We start from the raw sequence: 27,581 nt of genomic DNA, 5'->3' as shown, positions 1-27,581 counted from the left end.
ATTACCTTTGATATGTGACCTTTAATGTAATTACTGCAACATCAAAGCATTTCTATAAATTATTAAAGAGCTAATATACTCCATCATTCAGCTATTCTATTATATGTAAAAATAAACAACCGCAAGTTAACGCCGGCTTCTGGACGATCAACCCTTAAGACCAAATCCTCTCCCTTCCCTCCAGCCCGGTCCTGACTTCATTTGGAAGAGAGCTTGCAACATTCCACTGGGGACTTGAAGGGATTCCCAAGGAATGTAATATTTTATGTTCCGTTCTGGTTGCTGTAAAATATCTATCACAATTTCCCCCAAACAAAGTACCATAAACACTTTATTAATCAACACATACCTTCTTGGAAGTCTTTTGATTATCCCACAATATGGCTTTATGTTTCACATATAACATGGCAAGATGTGGAACATATTTCTGTCATCTTACAAAGCTCATCCAGCTAGTAATTACTGAAAAATATGTGCATGTAACCACTCTACTAAAAACAGAGTGATACATAGCAACGAGGAGCCAGCATGCTTTTTTTTCTTCACAAAATACTGGTGGTGTAACATTTCCATACATTTGCATTTATGTGCATTTTATTAAAATGACTCAGCGCTGCGTTTTGAAATAGCAAATATGAAGGCAGGAGCAATACGAGGGTAGACGCTGTATAATTCAACGTAGAAAACCCCCCGAAACAAAAAAACTGTCTGATTCAAAGGTCTCCTGGAACTATTACCTCCCTTTGCTCTGTCTATCTTGTTAATTGGGCTTCCGCCTCTCCTTGCCGTTTGTTATCACGGGTCAAGGAAATGGAGGAATCTCTATTTATATCCATCCATCCAAACAAACACAGATCCAAATGTATCTCTCCCATCTCTTGGCACACGGGAGGGAGAGTGCGCCTGGACCCCTGACCTCAAGTATACTTCTTATTTTATGGTGATGAACTGTTCTTGATAATGGCGGCGCATGGTATCAAGCCCAGTTAGGGATGTCATAAATAACGCTCGCCTCCCCCTTGCAGGAGCTATAAAACAGAGCCAGGGCGCGAGGGTTTATCCGAAGACAAGGCCTGGTTTCCTTAAATAAATGACAATGATATCATTCTTGCGATGAGCTCAGGAAACAGATTCGGTGCTGCCTCCCGGAGAGTTCAGGGGGTTTTGATTGGGATCCGGGTTGGCTGGGGATTCTCAGAGAGGGAAGGGAAGAAGGAGGGAGAGGCTGTGGGGGTGGGAAGCAGCAGGGACCTTCCCCACATCTCTCTCTGCTCTGTTCCTCTGTTTCCGGCCCCTCCTTTCCTACAGCCTGGACTCAGAGAGGGAGCTGGGAAGATGCATGTGTATGGCTCCTGTCCAGACACACCAATGCATACACATATACACATACATGCACACACCCATGCACAGAGGCATATGCACAAATGCGCGCAGACACAAATCTCCTCAGAAGCAAAAGTAAAAGGAGGAACTCATGCTAGCGCTCAAATCGTGGACCTTTTTTGAGAAGAGGGACCCTTTGGGTGGGGCTGTCACTATATGGGGTCAAAGGTCATTTCCATAAAGCCTCTCTTTTACCATGAAGATAGCTCCCTGTTCAGAGCTATGTGTTGTTGCATGAGCTGACCAGTACAAAACTGGGAAGAAAAGCTGCTCCAGAGACCTGAAGCAGCCACAATAGCTCAGCAGCCACCAGAGGGCAAGACATGCGGCTCCGACACAGAGTCTTTCTAAATAAGGAAGTTTCTCCTTGTGTACCTCTCTTGCTTTTCTCATCCTTCACTCATAACCTCCGTTTCCTTTCCCCTATTTCCGTTTCCCTGCCCCGCACTCTGACCCCTTCTGCCCTTTGCCCTTTTCTCTCCTCACTGACCTCCTGGCTAGTTCGAACAGCTTAGACCCTACACTTGTAAGAGTCAGTAGGGGACAGTGGGGTGGAGAGGAGAATAGAAGGGGAGTCCGTGGTTGGCACTCCTGACCCCACGGAGATTGGTGCTGTGAACTCTCACTCCCCAGTATAACAAAAGCTTGTACCGCCACGGGCCCACATGCCTATACGTCTGTCTGTCCACCCCGCTCCTCCCAGCAAGTACACAAATGCATGTACAGATGTGGGCTCAATAGCCCATATCTTCATCAGCCCAGTCCCTCCCAGTCGTTGACCCCACTCTGTACCTGTCTCCCCTCTCTGTACATGTTTCTCAACACCAGGAATTTCCAGTTTCAAACAACAAAGGATCATCTGGGGACCAGAGAGAGGTGCATCCCTTCTGACCAGCCCCCAGCCTCCACCCCTTGGCCCACATGATCAATGCCCTTCCAGGTTGTAAGTGGGGTGGGGGGAAATATCACGGACTCACCCCCGGCAGTGTCTTCTGTTCATGCAGTGCGCTCTGGGCCTTGAGGGCGGACTCTCGCTCGCAGTACGTTAGGAAAGCGCAGCCTGGAAAGGAAGGGTGGCAGCACGTTAGAAGTCAGATCCGGAGTCATGCCCGCCTCCTCCCATTCATCTCTCTTGGATGGCTGTGCCATCTCTTTGGTTTTCTCTCCGCCTTTATCCAACACACTTTCCTGGAGATCTCCCTTTCTCTTTCACTCACACATACACAAACCCCCGTCCCCAACCCCCACCACACACACACACCCGAGGGCCTATGCGCCCCACTGAAGACCGACCGATGCAGAACAGCTGTGTTTCTGCTAGCCCTCTACCATAGAATATCCATCCAGAGATGGTTGTGGGAGATGCAATTCTCATTCCCGGCCACAAAGGGGCTGCCGAGGCATAACCACTGTAGAAGGGGCTGCAAGGGCCACCCGGTTAATAATAATCAAGATGATGATAATAATAAGTGCAGGATTTTCAAGGATTAGATCAGACACAGCCCTTATCCCCCATTAGGCTCCCAGACCAAGTAGGAGAGAGAATGGGCATTGAATCCCCATTGTACAGATGAAGGTAGCTGAGGATCAGAGAGGTTAAGTTACTTGTCCAAGGTCACACAGCAGGCAAGTCTTGGAGATGGCATTAGAATTTAGATCTCCTGACTCCTAGGCCTGTGCCTGGATGTGCTTCCTGAGAGGCCCTGTTTTCTCCCAAGCCCAAGAAAGAAGTGGTCCCCAATGGGATCAATGCTCAAGTACAAAATGAAGGCAGTAATGGGGTTTTAGACTCCAGACTGGATTGTGTCTCTCTGATCTACTGCACTCTCCCAAACATCAAGAACAGTGCCTGAGCACAGTTAAGAGCTCAATAAATACCACTGAATGATCGTATTCATCGTCCTGTACATCTAAACCATCCTAGACAAACGAGGCTTTGGCTGGCTTTCACAGACCTCCCATAGTCCCTCACAGGGTCAAGCAAAGCCCCCTTGACTGGACTAGTTCTTTATGAACGACACCGAAGGGACCAATTTGGGGAGAAGTTCTTCACTAAGTGGTCTTTTAAAAGCATGTACAATTTCCCAGAGGGCAGGAGGAGAAGCTCACATAATGGATTACTAGAGAGAAGAGTTAAGAATGCCAGAAGATTTGAGAAGGGTTAAGTAGATCCACAGTTGAGGGGGCCTTTAAAACAGCTAGATGCACCCTGAGAATTGAGGGGAGGCTGGGACTGTGTGCGTGTGTGTGTGTGTTTGTATGTATATATGTGTGTTTGTGTGTAGTTCAGCCTATCAGTAGTTTGATCATTGATGAGGCAGCAGAACCTATTTAGGGATGCACTACTCACCCTGAACTGGGAAGGGCTAGAGAAAGTACCCTAAAAATAACCTGCCTCACCAACCCAAATCTGGCTCACCAGAGGATCAGGACTGATGAAATTTTGTGTGTGTGTGTGTGTGTGTGTGTGTGTCAATGGGGGCTTTACTACAAGATCCCCTCGCAGTCCTCAGTCTCGATCCTTGGCTACTGTGACTGTCCGTGGCCTCACTCCCACTGGTATTATCCATCCATCTGTGAGTGACCTCTTTTAGAGTGGCACCAGGTTCCTTTTCTCTCCGTGGGGCATCGCTGCCCCAACACCCATCCCAAAGGAAAGGAGAAAAGCCCAAGACGGATTAAAACAGGCTGCCTTTCCCCAAACATCCCTATAAAGATCTCTCCCGGGGCCACCCCATGGCCCAAAGCCTCAGCTGCTCCTGAGTTCCAGAAAAATGAGCTCCTAAAGTCCTTCTGAGTCATCTTATCCCTTCTGTCCAGGAGCAGGGTGAGGATGGGACATTTAAATCATCCCGATTCATCATGCATCTCAGAAGCAAACCAACCTCAAGGGGAAGAAATAAGCAGACCGGCTTAGAGCCAGGAGGATTTCTTCTTTTCCCCCTTCTAATTGAAAGAATTCATTTCTCCTTTTCAACTAGAAATTGATTTACTTTGGGGAGTCAGAGCGGGGGTGGGAAGATTTGGAATTGCCTCTTGGGAGATGTTTGCTGCTTTGTGTGGATTGTGACGTCAATAATTTCTTCCCTGGCCCCTCCCTGGCCTCTTCTTCACTACTCAGAGAGCAACTGTATGGGGACTGTAAGCTCACTATTGGCAGGGAACAAGTCTGCTAATGCTACTGTATTGTATACTCCCAAGTACCTAGTACGGGTCTCTGTACATAGTAAGTACTCAATAAATACCATTGATTGATTGATTGAAAGGAGAGAAAATAGAAAGGACAAGAAGACCCTGGGAAAGTGGAGGGGACACACCTCAACACCCCGGAAGGTGTCTCCCTCCACCTGGAAGTCTGTAGGTCAATTGGAGGAAGCAGCCTGATCTTATGCCCTGGTGCAGCTGAGAAAAATCTGACGCTGTTATAGCTGGTTCCGGGATCTTGAAAGGATTGAGATGAGTATTCCCGAAGTTGGACTGGCCCAACTGATCCCGCTCACTTTACCTGCTTATAGTTTCCTGCCTGACTTGCAGTGTGCCCAGCATGACCCAGAAGGGGGTCTGTGGTAATCATGGGGCTTATAGTGTGGCAGCTCCAGATAGAAGGGCAACTTGAATCTCATATCCTCACAACTTTTTCCCAATATCACAAGCCCTAAGAGGACAAGGGGAGGCCCATGTTGAATCAGATTTAGAAGTCTGGTCATACGGTCCTTCTTCCTGTGCTGCCTGGAGGGTTGTTGGATCCAGGCTCTGCTGCTTGTATTTAATAATAATAATAATGGTATTTGTTAAGCGCTTACTATGTGCCAAGCACTATTCTTAGCGCTGAGGTAGACGCAAGGTAATCAGGTTGTCCCACGTGGGCTCACGGTCAATCCCCCTTTTCCAGATGAGGTAACGGAGTCACAGAGAAGTTAAGTGACTTGCCCAGGGTCATACAGCAGACAAGTGGCCGAAGCAGGATTAGAACCCATGTCCTCTGAGTCCCAAGCTCATGCTTTTGCCACTAAGCCATGCTGCTTCTAGGTTCCTCTTTCTCCCTGGTCACAATAATAAAAGCCCCCTTGTACATCCCTCTAGCCAAGGATCATCCTTCTTCACTTCTTCCTTACCCTGCCAAGGGCAGCTATTCCCAACTGAGTGGAGTTAGGAGCTGGGAAACTCTAGGCAAGCTGGGAATTGCAGGCAGATTCATTTTCTTCTTCTCGCTTTCCCTCCATTTGCTTGGAGCCTGGGGAGCTCTGGAGACTCTTCTTTGGAGCCAGACCTACCCTGAAGTTCCCAGCCTATTACAGAGGCCACACCCCTCGTGCTCACTATTGTGTTTCCCCACCCCCTGATAGGGAACAGATGGATTGTTTGATCAAGTGTTCTAGGTGGTCAGGGAACATCTAGGAGGAGGAAAAAACAATTCCTGCCCTTAAGGAGATGATGTAATCTGCAAATCTACCTCAGTTCCAAGAGCATGAAAATAGACTGAGGTGGTTGATGGAATGGCATAAAGACAATAATTGTGGTATTTGTTAGGCACTTATGTGCCAAGCACTATTCTGAGTCCTGAGGTAGATATATTGCAATCAGAATGGGCAAAGTTCCTGTCTCACATGGGGCCACAGTTCAAAGTCAGGGGAAGGGGATGGCAGAGAAATTTTATCCCCATGTTATAGATGAAGAAACTGAGGCACAGAGAAGTTGTCACTTGCTCAGGTCACCCAGCCAGCAGTTGGTGGATCCAGGAGTACAACTCAGGTCTCCTGACTCCCAGTATTGTACTTTTTCCACCAGGCTGTGCTGCTTGTCATGACATCACCCATAAAGTGGGAGAATCAATCAGGGAAGGCCTCCTGGAAGAGCTGATATTTGATCAGGGCTTGAAGCAGGGGAGGGACCCGTTTTGGCAAAGCTAATGGAGGAAGGAGTTCCAGGCAGGCAGAAAGACAGAATCAATCAAGCAATTAATGGTATTTATCGAGCACTTACTGTGTGCAGAGCACTGTATTAAGCACTTCAGAGACTAAAAGATAAGAGAGTTGGTAGGCACATTTCGTGTCCACAACAACAGATATTAATAGAAATAAATGCATTAGGAATAAGTGCATAATTGCTGTGGGGCTGAGGGAGGGGTGAATAAGGGAGGAAATCCAAGTGTGATCCACAGAAGCAGTATATTAGGGTTCTATAAGGATTTTAACTTGAGTGGGGTGAAGAGCAAGATCCGATGTACAGCAGCAGAAGACACCAGGTGGTTAAGTAGCGTGCAGCTGACCAAGAGCCCTGAAGGGATTTTTGTTTGGACCAGAGTAACCGGTGGTGAGTGCCCCAACAAAACCACCCAAGAGGATTTTCCTCCCACCCTGTGACAGACTTTCCCTCTGACTCCAGCCAAAGACAACAGCAGGAGCAAGATGGGCAGGAGGCTTTTTTGCCTAACCCCTGGCTTCCCCAACAGCCTAGAAGTTCAAAGCAAGGCCAAGCTCAAGTTGAATTCCTGTGCTAAATCAGGACCTGAGAGCCCTGGTTTTGACCTAAAACTGCAGCAGCATCAGGGAAATCTCCCTTCAGTAGCGGAGCTGGATGAGATGATAGCGTCTAATTAGGCCCATCATCGTGCATTGTTAAGGGGAGAGACTAGCCGAGGGAAGTCTCCCAGAATGGGAACCTTGTGTTTCCTCTTGCGGTGATGGCCAGATGAGGTGCCGGGCCTCACAGTGCCTGCAATTTGGGTTCCGTCAGCGGCAACGCCCTCCTTCTGTTCTGACAGCGGCAACTCTCCTTCCGAGAGCTGTCACGGGCCAGAGTGGGGATTGGGAGCCAGCAGCCTGGCTTTTCCATGGATGTGGGATTCTTATTCCTCTTTCCTAAATATCATATAAAGGCCTCCTGGGGTAAAGAACCCCTCAGAACAGCACTGCTTTCAAAACAAGACACACGGGCCCAAACATTTCGAAAGGAACAAAAAAAAAAAAGGGAAATTTAATCAAAAATGAACAAGCTGCACATTCCTACATTCCTACTGGGTGTAGTGAAAGGGGCCGGGGATGGAGAGGCTCAGGGGAGGACCAAAAGAAAGAGAGAGAGAGAAAGAGCAGGAGAGGGAGGGAGAGCAACAGAAAGGCAGAGAGAGAGAGAGAAAGGAAGAGAGAGAGAGGCAGAGAGAGAAATAGGTAAAAGGGGCTGAAGGATAGAGAGGCTCAGGGGAGGGGAGAGACACAGAGAGAGAGAGAGAGAGAGAGAGAAAGATAAGATAAAGAGGGAGGAAGAGATACAAAGAGATAGAGACAGAGAGAAATAGAGCAGTGGGATGGAGGATGGAGAGAGTCAGAAGAGGACCAAAAGAAAAAAAAAAAGAGCGAGAAAGGGAGAAAAGGGGGGGGAGGGAGACAGAGACCTAGAGACAGAGAGAGACAAAGGCGGTAGAGACAGAGAGAAATGGGTAAAGACAAGTGGATAAAATGGCACAAAACTGATAAGAGAAAGATCAATAAAGGGAAGGAGAAAAAGAAAGAGTGAAAAAAGAACAGAGACAGCAAAGACAGAACACAGATGGAATGAGAAAGTGCCAGAGAGTCAGAGAGGGAGATAGAAAGAGATAGAGAGAGAGAGATGGGAAGAGATTGAGGCAGCCACCCAAAGTCTCCTTGTCAGTTTCCTATTGTACACATACTCTGAACCCTACAGAATGCCAGGGTTTTAAACTCCACAGAGATACTCTCACTGGGGAGAGGGATAGATTTGGAGTGGTCCGTGGGCTATTTTCCCAGAATTCTCATGGCAGGGATACCTCACTGGAAGCTTGATTTAGGAAAATCCAGTTATTTTTGAGGGTTGGGGAAGGGGAGGGTGCCCTCTCCCTCCCCATCGGGTGAAGAATGCTTTCTGCTTCCTCCCCAGCAGTTCTTCCTACATCATGGAGAAAGAGGCCCCTGTCAAGGAAGGGAGGTCTGAGTTGCATCCCAGGGGGAGGGTGAAGGGGGAAGATTCAGGGAGTGAAAACCCAGCTCAGTCACGAATCAGTGACAATCAAAACGTGTCGGTGACTCACTGATGATTTCCCCCAAATATTCTGCTCTGAACTCGGTGCCCTCTCCTGAACTTCCCAGAGCTCTAACTTAAATAATGACACTCTTTTAATAACTTTGACTCCTGCTGGAACAGGAGTGGAGGGTCGGGGCAGCCTTTGCCATTTTCACTGCAGACAGGTTAAGAGGCGGTGGACTTGAGGACACCTATCCTGGTGATAAGAGCTGTGAGACCCTAGTTGGCGTTTCCAATGGAGGCTTTCCTTGGAAATCCCGAAGAGGAGTATGAAAAACCTCTCTCTTTCTGATCTGGCTTAAGCCGAAACCTATATGGAGGCAGGGGATGGTTGAGCTGACCTCTCAAGAGCTCCATGACCTCTCTTCACCACACTGTTGGCCACCTGTGAACCGTTTGTCTAGAAGAAATTTATTCTTTCCACCATTCAAGGATGGATCTTGATATACATAAATCATGAGCATATATGATAATTACTTCTTTATATTAATGTCTGTCTCCCCACTGTAAATTGTAAGCTCACTGTGATCAGGAAACATGCCTATGAACTCTGTTGTATTGTACTCCCTCAAGTAGTTAGTACAGTGCTCTGCATACAGTAAATGGTTTATAAATATCATTGATTGAGATCCATTAGAGAAGCAGCATGGTCTAGTGGAAAGAGGACACGCCAGGGCTCTTTGTCACTTTCCTGCTGTGTGACCTTGGGCAAGTCACTTGACTTCTCTGGGCCTCAATTCCCTCATCTGCAAAATGGGGATTCAATACCTGTTCTCCTACTTAGACTCTGAGCCCCATATGAACCGAATTATACCATATCTTCTCCAGGGCTTAGGACACTACTTGGCACATAGTATGTGCTTTAAAAACATAAAATTATTAATATTATTATTATTGATTAATGTGGCTCATTTGGATTTTCCAATATTCTATCTCCAAGAGGACTACCACCTTTTAACTGGGGGTATCTTCCAGATGGTTCTCCTTTGGTCTTGGAAGCACCTGCTTCCAATCAATCATATTTCTTGAATGCTTACTATGTGAAGAGCACTGCACTAAGAGCTTGGAAGAGTAGAGTATAACAGAGTTGGTAGTCACTTTTCCTGCTCACAGTGAGCTTACAGTGTAGAGGGGGATGGAGATATTAACATAACTAAATAAATTACAGTTTTGTACACAACTGCTGTGGGGCTTGAGGGAGTGGTGGATAAAGGGAGTAAATCCAAGTGCAAGGGCGATGCAGAAGGGAGTGGGAGAGAGGAAATGGAGGCTTAGACAACACCTGGAAATTCTCAGCCAGCCCACCCTCACTCTGTTGGAAAGTTGGGGACCTCTAATGGGGTCCCCAGTGGAGGAGGCTTCCAAGAGAGAAGAGACAAAAGCAGATGTCTGTGAGTGAAAGAAAAGTGGGGAGGGGGAGGAAAACAAGCCGTGCTCTATTTTAGTTTGACTCTCAGGGGAAGGACATCACGTTACGCATGTCAACGGAAACACTAATTGCATCGAGAATCACTTTCCCAGCCCACGGATGTGGCCCCTGATTGGCTTATGTCAGCGGGGAGGAGAAGACCACCTGTCTTCCTGGGCTCCTCCAATTAGCTGGATCGGGGATCAGGAAGTTGCAAATAAATTGGACCAATTATCCCCCTCCCAAGCCATCCCTCCTTGCTCTGACTTGCCAACGCAAATCACCTCTCTTCTCTTCCATCACTGGATCTGTCTGCACATTCTGGTACTCATTGCTTGTGGGGGTAGGGCGATAGTCTGACTCTCTCACTAGATGGTAATCACCGTGGTGTTAAAGAATGGTGGGAGGAGGGGGTCTCCGATCATTGGGTGGGCTTGGGAAGAGCTGCAGAAATTATAGGGCCCAGAGGTAGAGCAGGTTGGCCCTTTGGCAAACCCTGCCAGCTTGAAGTTGCAGGCACTCATGGGGCAGCCTCTCATACACACCCCTGAAAATGGTTTTATGACATTTCTGGTGTGGATCATTTCTGGCCTGCTGGTGTCATGACTGCTTTCTTGGATGGCATGTGCCTAGGCCATGGTGGTCGGAACCAGGCAGGTCTGTAAGCGGACATTGCAGTTTTACGCATCCAATGCCTGTAACTGGAGTGCCTCCCTGCTTTTCCTCCACAAGTCACACTACTTTCTCGGTTTTTTTTTTCTTTTAAGGGTACTTGTAAAGTGCTTATTATGTGCCAGGCACTGTGCTAAATGTTGGGGTAGATAGAAGATAATCATGCTGGAACCAATTCATCTCCCACATGGAGCTCACAGCTTTAATCCCCATTTTACAGGTGAGGTAACTGAGGCACAGAGAAATTAAGTGACTTGACCACAGTCACAGAGCAGATAAGTGACAGTGCTGAGATTAGAACCCAGGTCCTCCGAGTCCCAGGCCTTTGCTCTTATCACTAGGCCACACTGCTTGGATAGAGCACGGACCTGGGAGTCAGCAAGTCATGGATTCTAATCTTGACTTTGCCACCTGTCTGCTGTGTGCCCTTGGGTGAGTCCCTTCACTTATCTGTGCCTCAGTCACCTCATCTGTAAAATGGGGATTGAAACTGTGAGCCCCATGTGGACAAGGACTGTGTACAACCTGATTTGCTGTATCCACCCCAGTTCTTAGAACAGTGACTGGCACACAGTAAGTGCTTTACCAAATCCCAATATTATTATTATTACAACTCCTCCAGGAATCTTTCCCAGATTAACCTTTCACATACTCCAGAATCCCTAGCCTTCATGAAGCTCTCTGTTCACACCATCTCATTTGTTTTATTTTCATGTTTCTTATATTTTATGCTTCTCCTCCACATGACCTTTCTCTCTCTGAATCAGTTAGTCAATGCTATTTATTGAGCACTCACTGGGTGCAGAACACAGTACAATACAAAAGAGATGGCAGACACTCCTCCATCAGGTCAATAAATCAATCAGTAAGAGGTATTTATTGTGTGCTAATTTATGTCAAGCACTGTACTAAGTACTTGAGAGAGTATAACACAAAATAATTGGTAGACTCAATCATTCATTCATTCATTCAGTTGTATTTATCCAACACTTACTGTGTGCAAAGCACTATAAGCAGCGCTTGGGAGAGTACAATATAACAATAAACAGACACATTCCCTGCCTACAGTGAACTGTCCACAAAGAGCTTACAACTTGGAAGGCGAGACAGTTATATGAATAAAGAAGCAGCATATCCTAGTGGAAAAAGTACCAGCCTGGAAGTCAGAGGACCTGGAATGTAATCTCATTCTGCTACTTGTCTGCTGTGTGACTTTGAGTAAGTCACTGAACTTCTCTGTACCTCAGTTATTTCATCTATAAAATGGAGATTAAGACTGTGAGCCCTACATTGGACAGAAACTGTGTCCAACCCGACTGTTTTAACTTGTATCTTTGTCAGAGCTTAGTACAGAGCCTGGCACATAGTAGTGCTTTAAGAAATACCATAAAAAAATAGATATGTACATAATTGCTGAAGGTTGAGTAGGGATGAATATCAAGTGCCCAGAGGGTACAGATCCAAGAGCATAGACCACATAGAAGAGAGAGGAAGTCATAGAAATGGGGGCTTAATCAGGGAAGAGCATGAGATCCTTGGATCCGTGATGACAAGGCCGAGTCTTGCCCTTGCTTGGTATCTCCCCTAGCATACACTTAAGTATCAGCTGTGTGACTTTGGGCAAGTCACTTAACTTCTCTGTGCCTCAGTTACCTCATCTGTAAAACAGGGATTAAGACTGTGAACCCCATGTGGGACAACCTGATTACTTTGTATCTTCCCAGAGCTTAGAACAGTGCTTGGCACATAGTAAGTGCTTAAGAAATATCACTATTATTATTATTACCTTTGGGCCTAGTGGACACAATAAATGATGTTGTCTACTGTCTGAGGTTTAGGCCAAGAGCATCTTCATGGAGTCCTGGACTGTTTCAGGATTGATAAGATTCTGAGTTTCAAGATATAGAGGCCAGGGGGCAGGCCCTTTCCCTTAATCTTCTGGGAAATAGATTAGACCAACCAACCAACCAATCAATCCAAGAGTTCCTGCACTTAGATGGGTCTCACTGAGCATGTGCAGGCAAATAATTGAGTACCTCCATTGTGGGAATATCTGCATTTACAGGGGAGAGACAAGGCAGGGCAGAACCACCAATTACCTAAAAGCTCCAAACCAAGAGTTGTGATGGTTTATTGATTTTGGAATTCATTTTCTTCTCCTTTCCCCGTTCCTCTTTCACAGACACTAGGGTACCCAAAAGATGGAGAGCAGGAGTGAGGCAGGGTGGGAAAAAGAAATCAGAGGCCAGTTAACCCACAACTCGGATAATTGGCCTCTAAAAATCTGGACTTGACAGGACCTATGAGAAGTAATTACATACAGTGCCTATCTATCCCTTGGGTGCATCAGTGCTGTGACAAGTGCTACTTAGCATGAAAAGAGGATCGTGGAGCATTGGAAAGCTAAAGACAGCTACAGGCTGGGACATTCAGCAGGAGGGATGTTGAGTCTATCCTAAGCTCGCACCCCCGTCTAACCTGTCCCACTCATCTCCTCTGCTTCCCCCCAAATGGGTATTAGGACTGTGAACCCCAATGGGGACATGGACTGTATCCAACCTGATTACTTTGTATCTACCCCAGAGCTTAGAATAGTGCCTGACACACAAGCATTTTAACAAATACCATAAAAAAATAGGGGGAGGACAGTGTCAGGGGGAAGAGAGGGGAGGAGAGGAGAAGGATTGGCTGGGGGGGGCCTATGTCACCATGGACATCAAACTGCCTAATTGCCGTTTCCAACTGCAATGGATGATCCAGCTAAAATCAGTGGGGTGTTGATATATACTCTTCAGTCCAGAAAAGCTTTCTTCGATTTCTTAACCTGGCATTTCTTGTGCGATCAAGTTAGAACTCAAGGGAATTCAATGTTTTCATTTGTTTACAATCTCTGAAGGGAGGGAGGGAGTGGGAGACACAGAGTGGAAAATACAGAGAGAGACAGTGAGGGGATAGAAAGAGAGGGAGAGGCAGAGACAGAGTGGGAGAGACAGAGAGGAACCTAGGGAGGGATGGGAAGAGAGTGAGAACACGGTGGGAGATAGAGTTTGGGTGACGAAGAGAGGAGGGAAAGATGAGAGGGATAGGGAGAGGAGAAGTTGTAAAGGAAAGGGAGAGAAGGAAAAAGAAGAAAGCAGAAAGAGAGGGTAGGCCAGGTCAAGGCAGTTAGAGAAAGAAAATAAAATATTTGTTTGGTTTTCCTTCTCTCCTCTTAATCCTCTTCTTACCTAAACTTGTTGCGGTGTGACTCCAGAGAAGATGGGCTCAGAATTTGGAGGAAATGGAGGAATACAAATCTCTGACAGCATCCAGTTTCCTACCAGATTTCTCACAGTGTTGATTAACATCTGAAACATCATCATTTCTTTCTTTTAGTATCACTGGGAATAAACACTTGAGTGTTCTGTCTCTACAGAAGGTGGATCACTGGGGTCTTCAATTTTCCTTGTCCTCATCATCTGATCTGGCTAAGTTGAAAATGGGGAGATCTGAGACTACCTTTGGATTTGAAAGAATTAATGAACCAGGAGACTGAGGCAGTGTGTCCTAGTGGAAAGAGCATGGACCTGAGAGTCTCCTGACCTGTGTTCTAACCCCAGCTCCATCAGTTGGCTACTTGATGACCTTGGGCAAATTATTTAAATGCACAGGACCTCAGCTTCCTCATCTGTAAAATGGGTATAAAATAGTAGTTCTCCCTCCCTGTGAGCCTCATGTGGACTAGACCGAGTACAATCTGTTTATGTTATGTCTACCCCATGAAGTAAGCCCTTAATAAATATCATTATCATTATTCCTATGGTGAAGTGAACTGTTAGAAATTAGCTTGACCCTGATCTCCCTTGAGCTATTTACATTCCTGAAATCTCACTCTCCACCAAGAAGCCTTCCTGGGCTAATGGGGAGATAGATGTATCCAAAATTCCACTGACTCTTCTTGCATGCCTTCTGGAAGTCAGAAAGTCCTGGGTTCTAAATCCCAGCTCCCCCAGTAGTCCAACATGTGATCTCAGACAAGTCACTTAACTTCCTTAACTTCTCTTCACTTCAGTTACCTCATCTGTAAAATGATTGTGATCTCTATCTACCCCTGTATTTAGTGCAGGGCCTGGCACATAGTAAGCGCTTAACAAATAGCAAAAAATACCAAACACAAGAAACATGCTCTCAAAATTGCTGCTTCATCCACCAGTGGCACTTTTCTGACTGAATATGCAATGTTCCTTTGCCATTCATGTAATTTATCTGCTGGTCAAGGTTTGTCCAGACTCAATGTCCTTCATAAGTCTGTACTCCTCCATGGTGCCTGCATTAGAGTCTACTTTCCTGAAGGACTATGACCATGTGGGTGACTTTTCAGGATCTAGAAAAGTTTCACATACAGAGAGGTGACCCAATGAAGCTTAGAGACCTACATATAGCCCGCTGTTAAATGGTAGCCTGTGAAAAAGGGTTATTTCCCTTTTCAGCTGATTGCTTCAGGGAGCCTTAAACAGTTATAGCTTTTTTTCAAAAGTACTCAGGTCTGAATCAACAAAACATGTGAGTGCTGCCACTTTTCAAAACTGATATAACTATCTATTCTTCAAGTCCTTTATGTGGTAGTCAGCCAAAAGTAGATTGCAGCATATTCTGCCGTTGATGATGACGGTTATGATAATGATGATGATGGTGAAGATGATGAAAATAAATGTGAAAACTGGTTTATGGATTAAAAATTTCCCAAATCCTTTAGCTATGGTCAGGGATGACAGTTCTTTGATGAATATTTAGAGGGAAAGTTTAGGGATATCATCAGGTTAAAGACGAGTTGGGATAAATTCCTGGATGTTAGGTACATATTGAAGATGTAGAGACAAGTTAGGGATATTGAATGGCCTATATCTAACCATGTGTGCCTTCAAGGGTCTTGTTGCTTGAACAGGATGCACAACACTAGACTGGCTGGACTACTAGCCTGACCTAATATGGTGTGTCCTATGCCCTCTCTCATGTTTAGGCAGAAGGCCCATAAATCTGGCCTAATGGAAAGAGCACGGGGCTGGGAATCAGAAGGGCCTGGGTTCTAATCCCAGTTCTACCACTAGTCTACTGTGTGATCTTAGGTAAATCACTTCATTTCTCTGTGCCTCAGTTGTTTCATCTTTAAAATAGGGATTAAGATTGTGAACCCCAATGGGACATGGATTGTGTCCAACCTGATTAGTGTATATCTATCTCTGTGCTTAACAGAGTCCTGGCACTTAGTATGTACTTAGAAAATATCTCAAAAAAAACCCCATTAGAGTGATGCCCTAGCTAAAAAAAGAATCTTCATGTACATAATGGTTTAAATTTTTCACATTCTAGTCACCAACAATTAAATCGTCAACATGCTGAGAGTCAGCCAAGTGACACTTTGCCTCAGTTTCCCTTCTTAGGAGAGACTAGTCCTGCCAGATAAAACATTCCCAACACACCTTGATCCCCAGTTCTTAAGGAATTGCCTACTCCCCATTATGTTTTAAGGGCCTGCTTCAGCATTGGGTGAGATCATGTGAATTCCCCCACAGAAGATATATTACGACTCCCAGAGCAACTACAGGGTATTCGCCAAGTCAAAAATCTAACTTCACCAGAGAGATTAGAGTAGGAAGAGGAACTGCTGGAATCAACCTTATGTGATAACTTTGAAAAGGAGGCTTAAGCAAAATGGAAAAATTATCCCTCACAAACAGGATGAAATTCATTAGCGAAGTACAAAGTAAGTAAAAAGGTAAGAAAAATAAGGAGCATAAATCCAGGATGGGGGAAAACTGACTAAATGTAAGCAGTACAGAAAAAAAAGGAAAACACCTGAGGGCCAGAGTGGACCACAAGCTGAGTATGAGAGAGCAATGGTGCCCTATTCTAAAATCAATATGGCACTGGGATGTAATGGCAGAGAGATGTCATGAAAGGGAAGGGGTAAAAGCCTGATAATCAATCCTTTGCACTGACTGAGCACTTACTGTTCATTCATTCAACAGTATTTAATGAGTACATACTGTGTGCAAAGCACTGTACTAAGCACTTGGGAGACAAAATTTAACACTATACTAAGCACTTGAGAGAATACAACAGTATAACAGACACATTCCCTGCCCACATCAAACTTACAATCTAGATACAGTTTGATACCATCTGCATTAGTCAGGCACTTAGAGAATGAGGTCCACAGACATTTTCTCCATCCCAGGAGACCTTTCAGGAATTGAAATACATCTGTCATTCATATTTATTGAGCGCTTACTGTGTGCAGAGCACTGTACTAAGAGCTTGGAAAGTGTAATTCAGCAATAAAGAGGGACAATCCTGTCCCACAACGGGCTTACAGTTTAGAAGGGGTGAGACAGAGACATCAAAACAAGTAAACAGGCAACAATAGCATCAATATAAGTAAATAAAATTATAGATATATCCACATCAAAACAAGTAAATTGGGTATTAATATAAATAGAATTATAGATATGTGTAATATATATATACACAATTGCTGTGGGGCGGGGAGAGGGGGTAAAGCATAGGGAGAGTGGTGGGGTGATAAGGAGCAGAGGGGGAGTGGAGGAAAAGGGGGTCTTAGTCTGGGAAGGCCTCTTGGAGGAGGTGAGCCTTCAGTAGGGCTTTGAAGGGAGGAAGTGTGATTGGTGATTTGAGGAGGGAAAAATATGGAATGCTTCATGAATTTGTGTGTCGTCCTTGCACAGGATGTACTGCAAGAGTTAGTTACTGTCTGACTGGATCAGGGGCAATGACCAGTTGACCTCTAGGGGTTCCCTCCCAGTTCTAGGATTCTTGGATATTCCATCAGATGCTTAGAAGAGAAAGGGTCTTATCAAGGAGAACTGGCACTCTTTAAGGTTACATGAAGAGGGAGGGTGAAAAGAAAAAACACTTTCCTAAGCTCCCCGAAGAGGAAAACCACAGATGGTTCTTTAAAAATGAAATTAGCACTGTATTTTAATAAAATTTGAAGCAATAATTACCTCCCTCCTATCCCAGGCACTCAAGGCTGTTGTGGCTTCTCAAAGCAAGGACTGCAGCCCAACGCACACACACACACACACACACACACAGATGCTCTCATCCCCACCCATCTACACCTCACATCCCGTTACATACGCTCATGCACCTACACATACAAACACACAACCACCTCCCTACATAGAGACACACAAGGACACATATTCCACTCCCATATCTGCTCCTAGCCCTTCCCCTCTCCAGCTTTCTCTGCACTGTTGGATTGGGCAAATGAGAGTTCCACTCCTTTCCTGTCCTTAGACGAATCCAGCAATGGGAAAGGAGTGGAAGTCCATCCAATCCAAGAGGGAGTGAGACTGGAATATGTGTCTGTTTGTTTCTGTGTGTTGGGAGACGGACATCTCTCTCTTTGCCTCAGCAACCCCTATCTGGAAGATGGAGATAGAATATCCCTCTGTCAGTACTGGAGCTCCCTGAAGAATGAGAGGCTGATTTAGACAGGGCCAGTACAGTGCTCTGACCTCTCCTGAGACAGAAGATTTTTATAAACCTAGGATATCACTGGCTGCCAGGAGGGTGACAGCTAGCTCATCAGCAGAGACGACCTTTTCAGAACAAAATGGCTTTTCTTGCCCCTCCAAGCCCACAAACACAGGCGAGCTTTTAATTCAAACTTGCCGTAAACTTCTCCCTCTACCAGGACAGGGGCCTTTGACATGTCACGATGGGCGGTTCACAGCTAAACACATCCTGATGGATGGAAAGTGGCAGCGCGGAGCTTCATTTTTCAATCATGGAACACTTTTGTGAACCAAATTTCTTCCAATATGGCCAAGGCCCTGCACCTTGCATCCCACGTTACTACCTGGAGGTTAGACCTGGGCACGGTAGGGAGACACCAGCTTTCCCAGACAGGAAGAGAAGCGAGAGAAAGGTTGGAGAAGAGCATTGGAAAAATGGACTATGGAACAGAAGAAGGAACAAAACAGGGATGTGGAGAGGGAAGGCGGGGAGGGACAGAGAGAGGGGACAAGGAGTCAGGGATGGTTGAAGTGTGTGTGTTGGGGGTGGGGGAGGGCAGGATGCTGAACTCCATTGTTAGCTCCTTGAGTGCAGGAATTATGTCCCCTAACTCTACTGTAATAATAATGAATAATTATGGTATTTCTTAAACACTTACTATGTGCCAAGCACTGTTCTAAGCACTGGGGTAGGTACAAGGTAATCAGGTTGTCCCATGTGGGGCTCACAGTCTTAATCCCCATTTTACAGATGAGGTAACTGAGGCACAGAGAAGCTAAGTGACTTGCCCAAGGTCACACAGCAGACAAGTGGCAGGGCCGGGATTAGAACCCACATCCTTTGACTCACAAGCCATGCTCTTTCCACCAAGCCATCCTGTTTCACAGTACCCTGATCAATAAATATAGTAGTAATAATAGCATTGATTAATGCTTAATATGGGCAGAGCACTGGGAAACAGTATACTAGTAGGAATTACACATGACCCATCCCTAGAGGGCTTCAGACTCTATGAATTATGAACAATCTATAAAATATATAAAAAGGGACCCTATCCTATCTGAAATAGGGACCCTATCAATCAATGGTATTTATTGAGCACTTATTTTGTGCAGAACATAAGACTAAGTGCTTGGGAGAGTACAATAAAACAGAGTTGGTAGACATGTTCCCTGCCCAAAACAAGCTTAAAGTCTAGAAAGGGAGACAGACATTAATATATATAAGTAAATTGTTGCTATCTACATAAGTGCTGTGGGGCTTAAGGGAGGGGTGAATAAAGGGAGCAAACTCAAGTGCAAAGGTGACACAGAAGGGAGTGGGAAAAGAGGAGATGAGGATCTAGTCAGGGAAGGCCTCTTGGACCCTATAACAATAGAGAAGATGGCAGTGCCTAGCACCTTCTCCATCCTGTAAGAGAACAGACTACTGGGCTTGATGTGGCCCCACCCCTGCAGACTCCTCTGGTCTGGGCTCCATCTGGGACATCTGGCTTGGCGCCCCAACTTCCCCTAGGACTGGACACCACCCTGCTCTACTCCAGATGGAGAGTACTGCTTTGGGCAAACTCCCAACCCCTCGTTCTGGCTCCCTCCATCCTGAAGCCCCTATCCTCTAAACTGTAAGCTCCAGTTGGGCATGGGGATGTGCCTACCAACATTGTTATATGGTACTCTCCTAAGCACTTAGAACAGTGCTCTGCACACAGTAAGCATTCAATAAATAGCATTGATTGATTGAAAGGGGGGAAAACTCATCCCTGAATAGGAAGAGAGGGAGAGGGGGAAGGGAAAGAATCAGGAAAGAATGCAGGTTTGGGGCAGGAAGAGAAGCAGCGTGGCCTGTGAGAAACAGTAAGGCCTAGTGGAAAGAACATGGACCTGGGAATCAGAAGGACCTGGGTTCCTATCCCAGCTCTGCCAGTTGTATGCTGTGTGACCTTCGCTAAGTCACTTAGCTTCTCTGTGCCTCAGTTCCCTTATCTGTAAAATGGGGATTAAAACTGTGAACCCTATGTGGGACATGGACTGTGTCCAACTTAATTAGCCTGTATCTAACCTAGCACTTATTACAGTGCATGGCTCCTAGTAAGCGCTTAACAAATACCATAAAAAAAGTAAAAGGGATGAATGTGGGAAGAGGGACAAGCAGGACCATGGTTACCCTGTGAGACCAGAGAGCTTATTAGACCATAAGCTCACTGCAGGCAGGGAAAGGTTCTACCAACTCTGTTGCACTGTACTGTCCCAAGTGCTTGGTTCTGTGCTCTGCACATAATAAGCACTCGATATTGTTGATTGATCGTTGACTCAAGAAGCACAGAGCTTCCATGGAAAGGGGACATGCCACTGAACTCTGGAAGGAAATGTGGATGCAAACTTCTGCTCAACTGGAAACCAAGACAGGAGAAGTATTTGTGAGGAAATCTTTACCATATACAAAGCTTTTGTGTCTTGGGTCTAAAAGGCTTTTGTCAGCTTGAAATCAAGGAAGTACAATTTCCTGATGAAGACAGAGCAGGAATTAAAGTGTATGGTGTAATCACCATTGGAAGGAAAGATCTGGATCACTTTTTCTTCCTTAATTGAATTATAGAATTAACAGAGGGAATGCAGCAGATGCAATATCTGGACTTTAATAAAGGTTTGGACCCATCATGCCTTATGAAATCGAACTGGGGGAGATATAATCCAGACTGAAAAGCCTGACCCAGGCAGAATGTGGGGCGGAGGGGGGCAGGGTTCAGGAGGGCAGAGGAGAAAAGGCACAGAGAGGTACTGAAGAATAAACATCAACACTGGGAAGGAAGGGGAAATCTAGCTAATACCCAACTGCTTCAGTCTCTCTCTGTCTCCTATGGGGCAGAGATGGGCTGCAATGCTAGTGGGAGGGATTTCCGTGGGTGGAAGAAAGGACATACCTCCTCTGGAGGTGATCAAGCCGCAGAATAACTGCCTGAGGGAGGTGGGGTTGAGGAGTGTTGCCTGTGGCCCGCCTGGAGGTAGGGACATAGAAACGATGACCTCTGGAGGTCACAACCAGCAGAAGTAGCCTAAGACTAGACTATGAGGAAAACTCTCAGTCGTTCTTCACTTGAATATCTCACCGAGTTTCCTATTCCAAATGGCAGTCTGACATTTCAAGGGAATGGCAGGGACAGTTTGGGAGGTTCAAGGAGGAAAGAACTAATCAATCCAAGAACAGGGAAACATCAAAGATACATCAAAGCAAATGTGTCAAAATGCCATTGTCCCACCAAATAGCACTTCATTTTTCCTGTCTCAACAGTGCTGAGGGGTGCTGATTCATTGAAGTTCAAGTGTTTAGTACAGTGCTCTGCACACAGTAAGTGCTCAATAAATATGATTGATTGAGTGGGGATTCGGTCTCCCTGCTTTCTTCTCGCAGTTTGTGTGCCTGTCTTGCCCCCTCTAAACACCACCCATCTTGAATCTACCCGAGTACTTAGTGCGATGGGGTATGAGGAGCAGCGTGGCTTAGTGAAAAGATCTCAGGCCTGGGAGTCAGAGGAAGCTGGATCCTAAACCCGGTTCTACCACTAGTCTGTTGTGTAACCTTGGGCAAGACATTTAACTTCTCTGTGCCCCAGTTACCTCATCTGTAAAATGTGGATTAACTCCTACTCCCTCCTACTTAGACTGGGAGCCCCATGTGGGACAGAGTCTGTGTACAACCTGATTAACTTGTATCTACCCCAGAACAAAGAACAGTGCTGGTCATAAAAGTGCTTAACAAGTACCATTATTCTTATTTTTAGTTTGGCATCTTGGGGTAGGAAAGTCTGAAGTCATGCAGCCAGGGTATTTTTATTTTTTTTAAGATTAGGTTCTGTTGAGGGCTTCTTGATTGATTTATGTGGGTTCTGGCAGCTCTCAAGACTGTAAGCTCTAGATTGTAGAATGTAATTTCATTGTGGGCAGGGAATATGTGTGTTTATTGTTGTATTGTACTCTCCCAAGTGCCTAGTAACACAGTAAGCACTCAAAAAGTATGACTGAATAAAGATGGCTTGGCCTTCGGGAACAGTCCTGAGACCCTCCCTCCACTTTGGGCACCCAACTACTTGGGGGACTGGCTGGAAAGCTTGAGGTTCTTTCTGTCCATTTGGAGAATTCAAGGAGGAAAGAGTCGGTCAGTCTCAGGAATTGGACCCTCTGTAGAATCATCCAAGCAGAATGTAAGAAAGCGGACACTGGGTTTCCAGCATAAATGGATAGAGAAAGAATTAGCCATTGATCTGAAAACATGCACCCAACAATAGCAACAGTATTATTTAAGCACTTAACTATCTGCCAAGTACTGGGGTAGATGCAAGATAATCAGACCAGACTCAGTCACTTTTGCACTGGAGCTTGCAGTGGAAAAGGGAGGGATAGCTGGTATTTTATTCAAATTTTGCAGATGAGAAAACTGAGGCACAAACTCTCCCAAGGACCCCAGGTACATACAGTGGGTGGAGAAGAGAAACAGGCAATAATATGAAGGCGCCCTAAGTCATTTTAGCCATCCTCCTGCCATTTGGGCAGGAGCACATCAAAACTCTCTTCAAAAGAGGAAATGTCTCTTCGACACTTTGAGTCCACTCCATGGAGATAGATCTTTCTTTTAGTCCCCTTCCCTCTAGTACTCCACTATTCTTGCTACTGGGAAATTCCTTCCTGTGTCTAACCTTAATCATGTAAGCGGCAGTTGGAGATAATTTCTTTTGGAACTCAACAGTAAAGAGAAACGCCAAGAGTCTTTGCCGACTGCAGCCCTGCTCAGCATTTTTTTAGGGTATTTGTTTTTAAAAAAATTATGTGTAAAGCACTATATTAATAGCTGGGGTAGATACAAGCTAATCAGGTTGGACACACTCTCTGTCCCACATGGGGCTCACAGTCTCAATCCCCATTTGCACAGAGAAGCTAAGTGACTTGCCTGAGGTCACACAGCAGAAATATGGCCCAGCTGGGATTAGAAGCTAGGTCCTTCTGACTCACAGGCCTGGTCTCTATCCATTAGACAACACTGCTTCTTAGCGTTGCCCAAGGCCTCATTGATCTTGGTGGTGCTTTGGGCACAAATGAATGAGTGATTCCTGAACAAGTTTCCTCCTCTGCCTTCACCTTGTGTGGTACAATCTGAGCAGGCTGTGTCAGTGTCAACTTCTGCTTTGGGCTGTTAGTTCTTCATTCTCTTTCTTTCTTTGGAGGCAGTGTGGTCTAGCGGAAAGAGCATGGGCCTGGAAGTCAGAAGACCTGGGTCTAATCCCACCTCCACCACTTGTCTGCTGTGTGACCTTGGGGAAATCAGTTCTTCAGCCCTCTGTGCCTCAGTTCCCTCAACAACAAATGGGGATTCAATAACTGTTCTTCCTCCTACTTAACTATGAGCAACACATGGGACTTCATTATCTTGTATCTACTCCAGTGCTTGGCACAGAGTAAGCACTTAAATACCATTATTGTAATTATTATTAGTGTTATCATTTCTCCCAGGAGTCCAGGAGTTTCCTGTCTCTCAATAGAGTGTCCTGCAGTCAATCAGTGGTATGTGATGAGTACATCCTCTGTACTAATTCCTTGGACCAGTACAACATAACAGACTTAGTAGAAATGACCCCTGTCTTCAAGGAGCTTGCAGTCAGGTAGGGGAGACCGACATCAAAATAAATTACAGATAGGAATAGCAACAGAATATAAGGATATGTTCAAAAGTGCAGCGGGTGTGAGGGTAGGGTGAAAATCCTAGGAGTTATGGACGCAAGTGCGGAGGTGATGCAGAGTGGAGTGGTGGGAGTGGTGAGAGATTAGTCAGGGAAAACTTCCTGGAGGTGATGCAATTTTAGATGGGGAGGTTGGAGGCCTAGCGAATTTGAAGGGAGAAGGAGTTCCAGACTGGAGGGAGGTTGTGAGGAAGGGGATGATCGTGAGAAAGATAAGATTGAGGTAAGGTAAGTAGGCTGGTGTTAGAGTGAAGTGCTATAGTAGGAAAGACGGGGTTATAGTGGGAAAGAAGTGAGAATGGGCAGGACCAATAGAGCTGGATGAGAGCCTTAAATCCAACAAGCACAATTCCTGCCTTTGAGGAGCTCAGAGTTGATGTGATTCCTGCCCTCAGGGATCTTAGTACCTATTTGTGAAAACCAACACTGACACTAGGAGAATCAATCTATCAATAGTCTTTATTGAACACTTACTGTTTATAGAGCACTGTGCTAAGCACTTGGGAGAGTACAATATAATAGAGTTGGTAAAATATGTTCCCAGCCCACCATGAGCTTACAATCTAGGGGAGAAAGCAATTGGATTATAAAGATATGCTTATAAGTGCTACAGGGAATTTTGGGTATAAGGGTACTTGGCAGGGAAGTGTCAAAGAGGCAGTTGGAAAATATAAATTGGGGAAGGCCTCAGTGAAATAATGCAATTTCAGAAGGACTTCAAAGAAACATGATGTAGTGGATAGGGCATGGGTCTGGGAGTTAGGTCATGGGTTCTAATCCTGGCTCCGCCACCTGTCTGCTGTGTGACCTTGGGCTAGTCACTTAACTTCTCTGTGCCTCAGTTATCTCATCTGCAAAATGGGGATTGAGTCTGTGACCTCCAAATGGGACAGGGACTGTGTCTTATCCGATGTGCTCATATCCAACCCAGCACTTAGTACAGTGCCTGGTACACAGCAAGTACTTAAATACCATCATTATCATTATTATGCAGTGAACTGTAATCTGACAGATTTGAAGGGGCAGATTCCAGGCAGAGAGTCCGTGGCAGGTGAGATGAGAATCATTATTAAGAAACTACGTAGGTTGAATAAAGGAGATGGGGTCAGAGACCTCACTTCTGTTTTGGGTTTGTTTTTTTTTAAAATGGTATTTCTTAAATGCTTACTATGTAAAGCACTCTTCTAAGTGCTGGGGTAGTTACAAGTTGATTAGGTCAGATGCAGTCTCTGTCCCATGAGGGGCTCACGGTCTAAGTAGGAGGAAGAACAGTTATGGAATCCCCACTCTGCAGTTGAGGAAACAGGCCCAGATAAATTAGGTGAGTTGCTCAAGGTCACACAGCAGGCAAGTGTTGAAACTGGGATTAGAAGCCAGGTCCTCTTTCTCCCAGGCCTGGGTTTTATCCAGTAAACAATGCTGATTGACTCAACCATGCTATCTCAGCAGGAAAGGGGTAGGAGAATGCCATAATTCCCATTATACAGCCCAATCTCTCAGTCAGGAAAATGGGAAAGACAATTCTGAACTTCAGAAAGTCCTCTTAAGAATGAACCCATTTTCTCTGAAGGGAACATCCGAGGAAGGAGTGTGCTGCAACAGTAAGGGAGGGAGTTAACACCCTATAGGAGTTAGGAAAAGTCAATAGTCCCAGCAGGAGAGCCCAGCCATAGGCTAGGGAGAAATCAGTGGAAGGAGGAGGGCTTTAAAATCCATCTTTCTCATCCTTCAGTTCCCATCTCTGGGACCAGACTGACTAAGGAATCCACACCATTTGACCTTTCTCCCAGCCTCCTGGGTCTTCACTCAGATTGTAGCACAGGCATTAATAATCCAGGAATTGTCCGTGATAGAAAAACGAACTGAAGAAATCCTCCCTGACCCAGACGTCCACATAGACAATTATTTTCATCAGTCCTGACACTCCTCTGTGTAATTTAATCCTCCTACAAAAGATCTCAGGAGGAAGATTCCCATGTAATATAGCTCTACCTCTCATCAATCGGGCCAGTTTCATGATAGAGAGGTTTCCCTCTTCCTTGCTACAAAGCAAAAAGTTGGCTGACACTCTCCCTTGGAGTGCTGGGGAAGGGTGCATTTATGGGTGGGGGGAGTGTCTACCTGATGGGGCTAGAGAGAGCTGCAGCCATTTCCCTCCTCTCTCTGCTTGTGCCTCTAGAAAGCTTTGCAGAATCCGTCCTCTGTCCCATGCTACAGCCCAAGATTATTAAGATCCTCTCTCCCTCCCTCCACTTTCTCTGGTCCACAGTGTGTTTCTACCTGTATTTACTTATCTCTGTGTCTACTCCATCTTCCCCACTAAATGGTGAGTTTTCTGAGAGTGAAGACCACACCTAGTAGACACCCTAAAATGTCTGTGTACCCCAGAGCCAGGGAATAAAGATCTTTACACAGCCCCACCAACCTTCCATTAATAACTGTAGACAAAGCCTGCTAGCACATATGTGGGGAGTCAAAACTTATTTTTTTCTGGGTGCCATAAGAAACAGAGATGATGAAATTTTTTAGATTTTTTTTCAGTGGTATTTGTTATGTGTCAGGCACTGTATTAAGCGTTTGAGTAAATACAAGCTAATTGGATAGGACACAGTGTCTTTCCCCCACTGGGCTCACAGTCTTAATCCATAGTTTACAAATGAGGTACCTGAGGCAAAGAAATTAATAATAATAATAATTATTATTTTGGTATTTATAAAGTAGTTACTATTTGCCAGGCACTGTAATAAGTGCTGGGGTAGAAACAAGTAAATCAGGTTGGACACAGTCCCCGTCCTACCTGGGGCTCACAGTTTCAATCCCCATTTTACAGAATGAGGTAACTGAGGCACAGAGAAGTAAAGTGACTTGCCCAGGGTCACAGAGCAGTCAAGTGGCAGAACTGGGATTAGAACCCAAGTCCTTCTGACTCCCAGGCCCATGTTCTATCCACTAGGCCATGCTGCTTCTAGGGCAATAGGGGTCCACAGGCAAGAGAAATGGGGTCCACAGGCCCGGGCTTGAGTTTAAATTCAAGTAAACCAATTCCAATATATCTAGCAAGGTTTCCTGGGCCTACCATTCATTTGCGGTGTGAGTGGCTTGCAGTGAGGATGCATGTTCTATTATGCAGGAATAACTGAGCAGTGAAAAACCAGGCAGGGCCTCTTCCCTTGAGCTGCCCTGGAAAATGGGAGTTGTAGGTGGTCTCATGGCATCGCAGGCAACAAGCTGGGGTGTGATCAGACTAGAGAAATCAATACCCACCACCCACTACAGGAGTAGGTAGTAACTTATGCATTAGCTTAATGGACTCCTGTGCTTAGGGCTGCTTTCCTCTGGCCGATTAATGACAGCAGGGAGGAATAAGGGCACTCATTTTAATCTAACGTCAGTCAACATGAGACAAGTAATGAACCTGGACATCAGACATTATTCTCAATAATTGCTTTTTGCTTAAAGACCTCACTGGGGCTATTCTGAGACTGCTGGCAAGAGTAGGTACTATTATTGATAGGTGACGAGGAAATATTGTTTACAGTGGGCAAGGAAGCTCGTTGCTGTAAGGGCTGATACATTAAGGTTTGAGAGTCTTGGTTCTGCCCCCGACCTTCTGGGTGCCCTGGGACCAGCCCCTTGACTTCTCTGGGCTTTTGATAAACTACATACTATAAATTATTTGTTTATAATTTAAGAAAGGCAGGGAAAGTGCCTACCAACTTTTGTAACAACAGTAATAATTGTGGCATTTGTTAAGTGTTTACTATGTGCCAGGTACTGTTCTAAGCACTGGAGTGGATCCAAGCAAATCGGGTTGGGTACAGCCCCTGT

General features: G+C 45.5%; 1 protein-coding gene across 1 annotated transcript in view; it reads right to left on the bottom strand.

Moving 5' to 3' along the window:
• The window catches only part of CELF4 (CUGBP Elav-like family member 4), a 601,922-nt gene that overhangs the window by 470,476 nt on the left and 103,865 nt on the right, over positions 1-27,581 (bottom strand). The window contains exon 2 of the mRNA XM_029061173.2: positions 2,361-2,443. Coding sequence (XP_028917006.1) covers positions 2,361-2,443 — 83 coding nt within the window. The remainder of the gene's footprint in view (positions 1-2,360; positions 2,444-27,581) is intronic.

The sequence above is a fragment of the Ornithorhynchus anatinus genome, chromosome 3 (assembly GCF_004115215.2).
Source record: "Ornithorhynchus anatinus isolate Pmale09 chromosome 3, mOrnAna1.pri.v4, whole genome shotgun sequence".
Taxonomy (NCBI): Eukaryota; Metazoa; Chordata; class Mammalia; order Monotremata; family Ornithorhynchidae; genus Ornithorhynchus; species Ornithorhynchus anatinus.
This window is presented reverse-complemented; position numbering and strand designations above follow the sequence as displayed.